Source organism: Ascaphus truei, chromosome 4, assembly GCF_040206685.1.
Source record: "Ascaphus truei isolate aAscTru1 chromosome 4, aAscTru1.hap1, whole genome shotgun sequence".
NCBI lineage: Eukaryota > Metazoa > Chordata > Amphibia > Anura > Ascaphidae > Ascaphus > Ascaphus truei.
Window position 1 is genome coordinate 86,005,923 of NC_134486.1, and position 12,627 is coordinate 86,018,549.

A 12,627-nucleotide genomic window follows, 5' to 3' on the forward strand; every position below is an offset into this window, starting at 1 on the left:
GATGCCGGTCTGCCCGCCTGTCCGCTCGACCACTAGCCTCATGCCGTCGAGTGGAGCAGGGCACTGGCGGCCACGGCGGGTCTGACTGCCACCTCCCCAAAGCTTCCACTACGCCCGCGTGAGGTATGGGGGGGGGGGGGGGGATGTCGGCCTTCCCCCTCTCCTCCCCCACGAGCGGGAGATGGGCGCGGGTGGGTGGGGGAGGAGCGTGGTGGTGGTGGTGCTGGTCGCAGCCTTTCCTCCCCCCCCCCTGTGTGTGTAGAGTGTGTGTGTGTGTGTATATATGAGAATGTGTATGGGAGTATGTGTGTGACACCAGAGGTACCCCCTCAATCAGTCACCCCCCCCAGTCAGTGTCAGTCACCCCCCCCCCCCCCAGTCAGTGTCAGTCACCCCACCCCCAGTCAGTGTCAGTCACCCCTGCCCCACACAGCCAGCCAGTCACTCACCCACCCAGCCAGTCACCCAGCCTCTCTCTCTGTGTATCACCCACCCTCTGTGTGTGTCACCCACCGTTTCCCCCCTCTGTCTCCCCCACACTCTCTCCCCACACACTCACTCTCTCTCTCTCTCACTCTCCCCCACACACTCACTCTCTCTCTCTCTCACTCTCCCCCACACACTCACTCTCTCTCTCTCTCACTCTCCCCACACACTCACTCTCTCTCTCTCTCACTCTCCCCCACACACTCACACTCTCTCTCTCTCTCACTCTCCCCCACACACTCACTCTCTCTCTCTCTCACTCTCCCCCACACTCACTCTCTCTCTCTCTCACTCTCCCCCACACACTCACTCTCTCTCTCTCTCTCACTCTCCCCCACACACTCTCTCTCTCTCTCTCTCTCTCTCTCACTCTCCCCCACACACTCACTCTCTCTCTCTCTCACTCTCCCCCACACACTCACTCTCTCTCTCTCTCTCACTCTCCCCCACACACTCACTCTCTCTCTCTCTCACTCTCCCCCACACACTCACTCTCTCTCTCTCTCTCTCTCTCACTCTCCCCCACACACTCACTCTCTCTCTCTCTCACTCTCCCCCACACACTCACTCTCTCTCTCTCTCTCACTCTCCCCCACACACTCACTCTCTCTCTCTCTCACTCTCCCCCACACACTCACTCTCTCTCTCTCACTCTCCCCACACACTCACTCTCTCTCTCTCTCTCTCCCCCACACACTCACTCTCTCTCTCTCTCTCTCACTCTCCCCCACACACTCACTCTCTCTCTCTCTCTCACTCTCCCCACACACTCACTCTCTCTCTCTCTCTCACTCTCCCCCACACACTCACTCTCTCTCTCTCTCACTCTCCCCCACACACTCACTCTCTCTCTCTCTCTCTCACTCTCCCCACACACTCACTCTCTCTCTCTCTCTCACTCTCCCCCACACACTCACTCACTCTCTCTCACTCTCCCCCACACACTCACTCACTCTCTCTCACTCTCCCCCACACACTCACTCTCTCTCTCTCTCTCACTCTCCCCCACACACTCACTCTCTCTCTCTCACTCTCCCCCACACACTCACTCTCTCTCTCTCTCTCACTCTCCCCCACACACTCACTCTCTCTCTCTCTCACTCTCCCCCACACACTCACTCTCTCTCTCTCTCACTCTCCCCCACACACTCACACTCTCTCTCTCTCTCACTCTCCCCCACACACTCACTCTCTCTCTCACTCTCCCCCACACACTCACTCTCTCTCTCTCTCACTCTCCCCCACACACTCACTCTCTCTCTCTCTCACTCTCCCCCACACACTCACTCTCTCTCTCACTCTCCCCCACACACTCACTCTCTCTCTCTCTCTCACTCTCCCCCACACACTCACTCTCTCTCTCTCTCACTCTCCCCACACACTCACTCTCTCTCTCTCACTCTCCCCCACACACTCTCTCTCTCTCTCTCACTCTCCCCCACACACTCTCTCTCTCTCTCTCCCCCACACACTCTCTCTCTCTCTCTCACTCTCCCCCACACACTCTCTCTCTCTCTCTCTCTCTCCCACACACTCTCTCTCTCTCTCCCCCACACACTCTCTCTCTCTCTCTCCCCCACACACTCTCTCTCTCTCTCTCCCCCACACACTCTCTCTCTCTCTCTCTCCCCCACACACTCTCTCACTCTCTCTCTCCCCCACACACTCTCTCTCTCTCTCTCCCCCACACACTCACTCTCTCTCTCCCCCACACTCACTCTCTCTCTCCCCCACACTCACTCTCTCTCTCCCCCACACTCACTCTCTCTCTCCCCCACACTCACTCTCTCTCTCCCCCACACTCACTCTCTCTCTCCCCCACACTCACTCTCTCTCTCCCCCACACTCACTCTCTCTCTCCCCACACTCACTCTCTCTCTCCCCCACACTCACTCTCTCTCTCCCCCACACTCACTCTCTCTCCCCCCACACTCACTCTCTCTCTCCCCCACACTCACTCTCTCTCTCCCCCACACTCACTCTCTCTCTCCCCCACACTCACTCTCTCTCTCCCCCACACTCACTCTCTCCCCCACACTCACTCTCTCTCCCCCACACTCACTCTCTGTCTCCCCCATACTCACTCTCTCTCTCTACCCCACACTCACTCTCTCTCTCTCCCCCACACTCTCTCTCTCTCCTCACTCCTCCTCACTCTCTCTCTCTCTCCCCCACACTCACTCTCTCTCTCCCCCACACTCACTCTCTCTCTCCCCACACTCACTCTCTCTCTCTCTCTCTCCCCCACACTCACTCTCTCTCTCTCTCCCCCACACTCACTCTCTCTCTCTCTCCCCCACACTCACTCTCTCTCTCTCTCCCCCACACTCACTCTCTCTCTCTCTCCCCCACACTCACTCTCTCTCTCTCTCCCCCACACTCACTCTCTCTCTCTCCCCCACACTCACTCTCTCTCTCTCCCCCACACTCACTCTCTCTCTCTCTCTCTCTCCCCCACACTCACTCTCTCTCTCTCTCCCCCACACTCACTCTCTCTCTCTCTCCCCCACACTCACTCTCTCTCTCTCCCCCACACTCATTCTCTCTCTCCCCCACACTCTCTCTCTCTCCCCCACACTCACTCTCTCTCTCCCCCACACTCACTCTCTCTCTCCCCCACACTCACTCTCTCTCTCCCCCACACTCACTCTCTCTCTCCCCCTCTCTCTCTGTCACTCACACTCTGGATCTGGATCTCTTATTTACCCTATATATCTTAACTGCCCTATACTACACCGAAATCTTTACTGCCCTATACTGCTTTCTTCCAGATCTGACTCAAGCTTCACACAGAAGACATCGGAACCCCCCTAACCCAGAAGACCGGTATGGAACACCTCCCCTCCAATGTACTGTATGACATTGCGGGAATGAGGGTACCTGGACATTGAGGGACTGCTGCTTTAGTTATTGTGAAGCGGGGGCATCCAGACACTGGTTAAGGGGTGCAGGAAACTAGTCAGTCATTCACATCTGGCTTTATTTCTAGATCCGACATTCACACACACACACACACACACACACACACACACACACACACACACACACACACACACACACACACACACACACACACACACGGACTAATTGTAGTATAATGTAATACAATAAATATATTTATGTCTGACTAGGAATTTATTAAATGTATTTTATTTATATATTATATTTTAAAGCGGGGTTGGGGGCGGGACTAGGGGCGGGGTTGGGGGCGGGACTAGGTGGCGAGTAGATTTTTTGGTTGGGCGAGTAGATTTTTGGGTGATTTGTCGAACACTGCATATATATATATATATATATATATATATATATATATATATATATATATATATATACACCCCTGCCTTTCAACCAGTATCACCTCGCATACAGTGCTCCCACTGCAGCAAGGGATTCTGGGAAATGGCATGCAAATGAGTACACAATGTGTCAACTTTTGCCTGGAATATCCATACACATGGAGCGGATACCCATCAAGGTTGAAACATGTCTGTGAGTGGTTTTGACTTGCTTTGCTAGTCCCATGCTGTGCTTAAAAGCTGTGTGAATGGCGATGCATCTGCTTAAATGGGCTCCATGTGTATGGATATTCCAGGCAAAAAGTGACAGTGTGCGCATTTGCATGTAATTTCCCAGAATCCCTTGCTGCATTGGTAGCACTGTATGCTGGGTGATAATGGTTGAAAGGCAGGGTGCAGACCTGTCTAAGACATGTGAATGTGCTCACAAGTGATATTCTTTATTGGCTATATGCCAACGGTATAGGTTTTTTGTTGCATTTTTCACCCACCATAACTTAAAATGTAATGGTAAACCTACCCAGCCTAGAAATATTGCAAAGCAAGTATAAACCAACCTCACGCTGATTATACCCATCAAGGTTGAAACATGTCTGAGTGGTTTGACTTGCTTTGCTAGTCACATGCTGTGCTTAAAAGCTGTGTGAACGGTGATGTATCAGTTTAAATGGGCTGTATGTATGTATGTATGCATGTATGTATATAAATATATATAAATATATATATAGAGTTATCTGTACCGTGTTAGCCAAGCTTAATAATCAAAAACAAATACTCAATACCGTTCTGTGGCTCACAAAATGCTTTTATTTGTGCGAGCTTTCAAGATACGCTGATCTCTTCTTCGGGCGGTGTTACATTGGATAAAGCAAGAAAAGTTTTACTTTAAAACAGTCTGGGAAGTTATCGGTGGATGAAACCTTAGGTGTTAAATTGTTCCTGAATGTTAGTGATGTAAGAGTGTGAGTGTGTTTGTATGTGTGTAAATATAAATTTATAAAGCGCCCACAGTGTATACAGCGCCTTACAAAAGGTGTGTATGGAGAGGGAGTGTATACCAATGGTGTGTGTAGAAATGTAAGAGGGTGTTGCATTACTATAAATGTGTGTGGATACTGTGTAGTCCCTATTGGTATATAGGGATAGAATTACATTGTACATTTGTATGTGTAAGAGACAGGTGTGTGTGCATTCATATAGCGCAGTATTTATAGTCATGGGATTTAGCACTTAAGGGAAGAGAGTTCTCTTGTGTAGTGGCTCATGAAACTGCGGTCTCGGTGTATGCCGCCGGTCAGTGTCCTGAACAGTTTAATACATTTGTATTAATGCAACCGTCTCTCTTTCGGTGTTGTAAGATTACCTTTGAGTATGACCACCTTCAGATCGGTAATTTTATGGCCAGAGTCAGAGAAATGTTAGCCGACAGGACTGTTTCTTGTTCCGCGTCTGATGCTGTAGCGATGCAGATTAATTTTCTTTTTAGTCCCTGACCCGTCTCACCTATGTAGTAGCAGCTCCCTGGGCATTTCATGTGCATGATACCACAGTGGTCCGAAACATTTCTCAAACTGCTGTGTTCGGTTACTTCACATGGTGTGAATAAATACCTTTTGTGACAACATCATCTTGGTGAGTGCTGCAGATTTTTCTCTTTTCTATATTGTTTTGGACTGGTTTGGGATCCTAGTCTTTCTGCTGGCACCCCATATTAGCCCTTAAATACCATTTTTTGCTTTTGGAGTGCACCAGGCATCAGTGTGTGTGTGTGTGTGTGTGTGTGTGTGTGTGTGTGTGTGTGTGTGTGTGTGTGTGTGTGTGTGTGTGTGTGTGTGTGTGTGTGTGTGTGTGTGTGTGTGTGTGTGTGTGTGTGTGTATATACACAATTATAATGAGAAAGCACAAGAAATACTAGATAGCTCACATTTAATGGACCTGAATACAGTAACCACGTTTTTTTCTTTTTACTGAAAGAGATTTTTATTTTAATGGGATTTTATCTTTCTAATGAACCCAATTACATTTATATTTTGTTTTACAAATCCGCTATGAGAAATTGCCCCTTTTAATCTTAAACTTCAATTCTAAAATATCCCCCTACCCCGATTTCCCAGCATCCTCCAGAAATAAAAGTAGTGTATAGTCCATGCTACTAAAAATAGCACTGAAAGTTCTCTATCAATGGGATTAACCGACTACTCATTAGACCTTCGTAAATAAATATTACATATCAGCCAGTGAATATTTACCAAAATGTCAAACAGGCTTAATAACGTAACCCCTTCTGTATCTGTTAATACAAATTTGTAAATGTAGTTATCAATAGTACAATACTGCTTGAAAATCTACTTTTTCTGTCTCAGCCTTAAGTAACCTGTGAAAGGATTAAGTTTTCATGTCTGAGCCACCATTTTGAATTAATAAAATACTTTGCAAACCTTAAAATGAAGGCAAACTGTATACAAGAGAACATTAAAATAATGTACAGAGAGCATTAACCGCATATAGCCCCATATATTGCTTAGAGTAGGGGTGCACAAAGTTTTTTGGCTGCGCCCTTCCCCCCAATGTCTCGGTCCCTGCTCTCGTGCCCCCCCCCCCCACCCCAAGTGACCCGGCATCAAGTGACGTCACCCCGCAGCGTCATTGTCATGACGAGGCACGTCACATGACCCCGCTGCATCATTTGATGCTGCGTTGTCATGGCAACGTGAGCAGAAGCCGGCTGAATCCCGGTAAGTACAGGTTGCAGAGGCCTCGCGCGGTCCCCTGGCATTTAATTGAAATGCCTCGGGGAAGAGCACAGGGCCTTTGACCGCCTGCGCTCCCCCAGAAAAATTCAGCGCCCCTCAGTTTGCGCACCGCTGGCTTGGAGGACACCTATAGCAATGCATAACTTTAACGTTTGCTAAACATTCATTGACATAGCACGTTTCGGAAAAAGATCTGTATATCCAATAAAAGTAAACCCGCTTTCCATGGACATTAAAGAAGGGCGCTCCGCCACACTCGCATCACATTGTCGCAAGTCAGGACAACATTTAAATCATTTATTTGCAGAAATGTCACCGTGGCCTCAGACCATGGGGTGAGTGTGGCATGCGGAGCATCCTTCTTTGCTGTTCTACATAGCAGTTGATGGGTTCCTGCTTGATCCAGACCAGCACCGTGTTGATTAATAGCCATCTCACCAACAGCGAGCACCTTCTGAACTCTCGACTATAGACTGTTTTCATGGACATTAGGCAAGCGAACGACCAACTCTAATATAAAGTGCAACATATTTTCATACAATAGATAGAATATATTACAGGAACCTAAAAGTCATGAATTATTAGCTTGGATAACTTCTAAACATCCCAGATACCGTGATTTTCGGTTGGCAAGCACTGAAAGAAGGCATCATACTAGCACAAACAGCTATCCATCACAAATCTTAGGTCACAGGTCTTCACTGTCCTCTCTCCACCTCTTTCTTTGAGATCGCCACTCCCCTTCACTTCCCATTAGATGTGACCTCCTCGGAGAGGAGCACCGACCACTGGTTGTTGTGTGTCTTCTTGGTATTGTGTTGATATTTGGACCCAGGTATATACCGGCAACGACACCGATGATCCTCCAAGTGGATGGATATAGATGTAGCCGCAGAGTGAAAGAATGAACATAGTGCAGTCCAATAATAGACAAGTATTCAGTGCAAACACACACACATTTTACTCACACTGTTTTCTAAAAACAGGCAGTATTATAGGGGTAGCTGTAGGGTTAATGACCGGTGCCACTCTGGAGCTGTATTACGACTATCCTCTACGCCTCCGGTGCCCTCAGCAGTGCACGATCTCCAGCAGCTCTCCTACCAAACACTCTCCCCACATGGATATCTCTACGCGTTTCACAGTAAACACTGCTTCCTCAGGAGTGATATCCATGCGGGGAGAGCTGCTGGAGATCGTGCACTGCTGAGGGCACCGGAGGCGGAGAGTTTACCCCGGAGTGACGTCAGATGCCGATGCGGTCCTTTCCACTGCTGAAGGCACTGGAGGCGTAGAGGATTGCCGTAATACAGCTCCAGAGCGGCACCGGTCATTAACCCTACAGCTACCCCTATAATACTGCCTGTTTTTAGAAAACAGTGTGAGTAAAATGTGTGTGTGTTTGCACTGAATACTTGTCTATTATTGGACTGCACTATGTTCTTTCTTTTACTCTGAGGCTACATCTATATCCATCCACTTGGAGGATCATCGGTGTCATTGCCGGTATATACCTGGGGTCCAAATATCAACACAATACCAAGAAGACACACAACAACCAGTGGTCAAACTGCTTTAATATTTCTATCCTATAGTAAGTGGGCAGACATATGAGCCAAGCTCAGTTCCATATAACCATACTTACCGCACACTGTACACGATTATTATCTTCTCTCTTTTTGGGTGATCCTGCTCCTTCTGGATTTTGGAAGAGGAAATGGAAGAGGACAACCCCACTCCCATTTCTTGGTTAAGGGAGGCCGGGATCACATGATCGCTCTGAGTAGCAGTCACATGACCACCATTTGCAGGCGGCGGGCCGCAGCACCAAAGGGTTAAAGGCGCAGCTCCACATACGACAAAAGTGAAGTAGAGACCGGGATATGTTTGAAGGTTAAGACTAGGTGAATGATGCCTCAAAAGTATATCAGGAAAGTCTAAATACAGTACATTCAAATCATATTTAAAAATCATATTTGCAAGAATCAAAACCTAAATATACGAACTAAACCAATGAATAACAACTAATCTGGATATACAGAATAATGTCTTCATACAGCGCATACAAAGGCTTCCTAAAGCTCTGTGAAAAAGGAACACTGAGAAAAACAAGTAGACTTGGCAAAACTGCCCAGTGGTCAGAGATCAAACATGAACCAAACCGGTCCATAACGACACAGCAGATTTTCGGACATTACCCCTGCTAAAGTGACATTCTAAAAAAATAAATATAAAAAAAGGCTCCCTTTAACAAGTCAATACTTCATTCTGCGTACATATATAACTAAATTTTTAAAACATTCTGAGGCTACATTCTGATTTATACACATCACTGAAAACAATGTTTTTTTATTTCTCACTGATACAGTACCAGCAATTAGACAAACATGAAAGTACTTCAATATTTTTACATAAGGTTTCATAATCAGCCACCAATCAAAAGATTTCGCGTTCCAACAATGGATCAGTTACCAAGTATAATGTGTGAGCACTAGAATGTTACCTTTGGAGAGGAGGAGAGATCCTTCAGTGCAGGCGCCTGCAGCACGCTGGTTGGCTCTTCTCTCGGAGTTGATGTCACAGGTGGAGCGGGCGCTTTCCTCTTCATCCGTTTCTCACATTCTGCCTCCTTTACTGCACTTCTCTGGCTTAGCGACGGACTCTCTTTCGGTTCATAAAACGGATTTGACCTGTGAACCACAAGGAATATTAAGCATTTCCCCACTCGTATGCGGCTGGAAGGCACAGTGCACCAGTATCTGCCTCACTGTTGCAAGGCTCTCAAACAGAAAAAGGTTTATAATTTTTTTTTTTAATTGATTAAATGTAAAAGCAAACGCAAATGATAAATAACTAGCTGCAATTACCCGGCATTGCTCGGGAATTCTGAGAAACAAAAAAATACTGAGATTTATAAATGGAGAATTATTTTTTTTAGTTTACGAATGCAAAATCCTCTGCTAAAACAACTCCACTCATAATAGTTTTATTGCCTCCAAATCCTGAAGTGCTCGATTGAGAGCCTCTAATGCGTGTTTGTGGGACATTGTACTCTCGTCCCAAACAATGATCTCGCACTCTTGAAGAACTTTGGTGGCTGCTCCTGTATTTTTGCGAATGTTGCAAATTGGATTTTTAAGAGTGACCTCTTTAAGATTAAGTGGTAGCTTGAGGGTTGTGTGATGGTTTGGGATAATGTCATTTGTGATGTCATTGCTGATGTAATTGCTGATGTCATCAGTGAACTGTATCCAAACTGACAAAAACAAATGCATCGTGAATAGACAACTTTCCAAAAAAAAAATATATATAGTAGATGACACCATGTATTGTTCTAAAACATTAAATTACTGTATATGGCCCAGAAGAATACCCAGGAGATGAAAAATAGTACATTATGTTGGATGGCATACTTGAAAACCTAGCACAGAAAGTTACCCATTTAAAGAGCCAATCCAAGCCTGCAAATGGAAAAAAAAGGTGATAGTGCGCAGCTAATAACTAGTGAACAACAAATATCAAGTGAACAGTGCACCGTGATTAAACAAACAATATTGTGGACCTTAGATGTGGGTCTTGCACTAATCGTGGGTCTGCAGCCTTTCTTGGGGGTGGCTCGACACCCCAGACACTAGACAAAAAACAAAAGAACAAGGCGCACAACGCACATAGTGTATTAAAGTATAAAATGTGACTTTATGGTTAAAAAATAAATAGTTCTGCGTACATCAAGTAGGGAATAAACAAGCAGTTGGTATATAGGTTTACCACACCAGGAGATAACGCTGTGCGACACCCTCAGATGGATCTCAGCATTCACTGGGTCAGCAGACGTCTCATCAGTCTCTTCCAGCGTCCTCTGTTGGGGGATGGTAGGTGGATGAGTCCCTTGTAGAGAGAGCCCCACAGCATACAGCTCACAGGTAAGTAAAGACGCCGTAGGATTCAGCATCCATGGAACACTGCAGCATTTGCCGCCACTCCTCGTTGGGCGCTCGGCGATGACGTCACTGGTCGCACCTCCGCTTCCGCAATGCTTCTCATGGAACGCACAGCGTGCGTGTCAATCCAAAGTTGTAAGGCAGCGGGGAGAGATAATTCGCCAGGCAAATAAACAGTGTCCAAACAATGTCCAGAGTCACAAAGGATGGGGGGAGAAGAGCATAGACACCTCTTATCCAACGCGTTTCGTAACACTGGGTTACTTCTTCAGGGAATGTATGCATAGTGAAGGGGCATGTACATATATATATACTACACTTCACCCAATCACAAATGCGGTGTCTAATTGCCACATCATTAATTTCAGGTGCAGCATAATGCTCTTGATTAGTGATACTCTGTCTCACAGAACATATTAACAAACATTGTATAAAATTCATTTAATCTAAAACAGATTTAATTCAAGTACATAATCGGCGCATGAAAAGTAGAGCTTCTGGAAAAGAAAAGCCATAATTAGATACAAAGCAATAGTAATCTATAAAAAGGAATGGATGTCATTTTCAACACACAGAAATTTCAGAGACTAATAAAGTGACCAGATATCAATGTCTTCATTTAACCCCTTAGGGCTCAATGAATTCATCTTATAGATCCAAAAAGTCTCTTGTTGTGAGAGACTTTTAATCCTGTCACCTCCCCTTCTTTCTTTGGGGACCACTTTAACTCCCTTAAATTGCAAACTAGAGGGATCTTTATTGTGATAAAGTGCATAGTGACGGGAAAGACTATGTTTGTCATAACCTATTTTAATATTTCTAATGTGTTCCTGGATTCTAAGTTTCAGGCATCGTTTTGTGCGGCCAATATATTGCAGGCCGCAATCACAATTTATCATGTATACCACATGTGTGGAATTGCAATTTATAAAAGTATCAATCACGAAACTCTCACCGGTGACAAATGATTTGAATGTTTTTCTCTCTGGATGGAGAAATTTGCATATGGAACATTTCCCACACTGATTGTGATATGGTCATTTAAAATCGGATCAGTGCATAACGGCATTATGCTGCACCTGAAATTAATGATGTGGCAATTAGACACCGCATTTGTGATTGGGTGAAGTGTAGTATATATATATGTACATGCCCCTTCACTATGCATACATTCCCTGAAGAAGTAACCCAGTGTTACGAAACGCGTTGGATAAGAGGTGTCTATGCTCTTCTCCCCCCATCCTTTGTGACTCTGGACATTGTTTGGACACTGTTTATTTGCCTGGCGAATTATCTCTCCCCGCTGCCTTACAACTTTGGATTGACACGCACGCTGTGCGTTCCATGAGAAGCATTGCGGAAGCGGAGGTGCGACCAGTGACGTCATCGCCGAGCGCCCAACGAGGAGTGGCGGCAAATGCTGCAGTGTTCCATGGATGCTGAATCCTACGGCGTCTTTACTTACCTGTGAGCTGTATGCTGTGGGGCTCTCTCTACAAGGGACTCATCCACCTACCATCCCCCAACAGAGGACGCTGGAAGAGACTGATGAGACGTCTGCTGACCCAGTGAATGCTGAGATCCATCTGAGGGTGTCGCACAGCGTTATCTCCTGGTGTGGTAAACCTATATACCAACTGCTTGTTTATTCCCTACTTGATGTACGCAGAACTATTTATTTTTTAACCATAAAGTCACATTTTATACTTTAATACACTATGTGCGTTGTGCGCCTTGTTCTTTTGTTTTTTGTCAAGCCTGCAAATGTTTTTTTTTTTTTTTTTTTATATATAGCATTGAAGCAGGGTGTCTCCGGAGCTGAACTCCGTTAATTCCAGCTCGGGGGACCCCCTGCTTCCGGAGATACTTACCTCCGAATTAGGTGCCAGTAGCAGCTCTCCTCGGCTGCCAGGGTTCACAATATGTCCGCTGTTTAAAGTATTCACGACCTGCGGGCCAATAGGAAGCGGAAACGTCATCGGTGTGGCTTCCTATTGGTCCATGTGATGCAGGAGCTTTAAAAACTTTAAAGCCTTGTTTGCTGAGGCGGAGCGGCTACTGGTACCTACATCAGAGTTAAGTATCTAGGTGATAATGGTGAAAGGCAGGGTCGCAGACCTATCTAGGACATGTGATGATAGATAGATAGAT

General features: G+C 46.2%; 1 protein-coding gene across 9 annotated transcripts in view; it reads right to left on the reverse strand.

Annotated features, from left to right (window-relative positions):
- The window catches only part of EHBP1 (EH domain binding protein 1), a 428,910-nt gene that overhangs the window by 234,848 nt on the left and 181,435 nt on the right, over positions 1–12,627 (reverse strand). For all 9 annotated transcript variants that reach the window (XM_075596145.1, XM_075596151.1, XM_075596150.1 and 6 more), the window contains one exon: positions 9,039–9,225. In XM_075596145.1, coding sequence (XP_075452260.1) covers positions 9,039–9,225 — 187 coding nt within the window. The remainder of the gene's footprint in view (positions 1–9,038; positions 9,226–12,627) is intronic.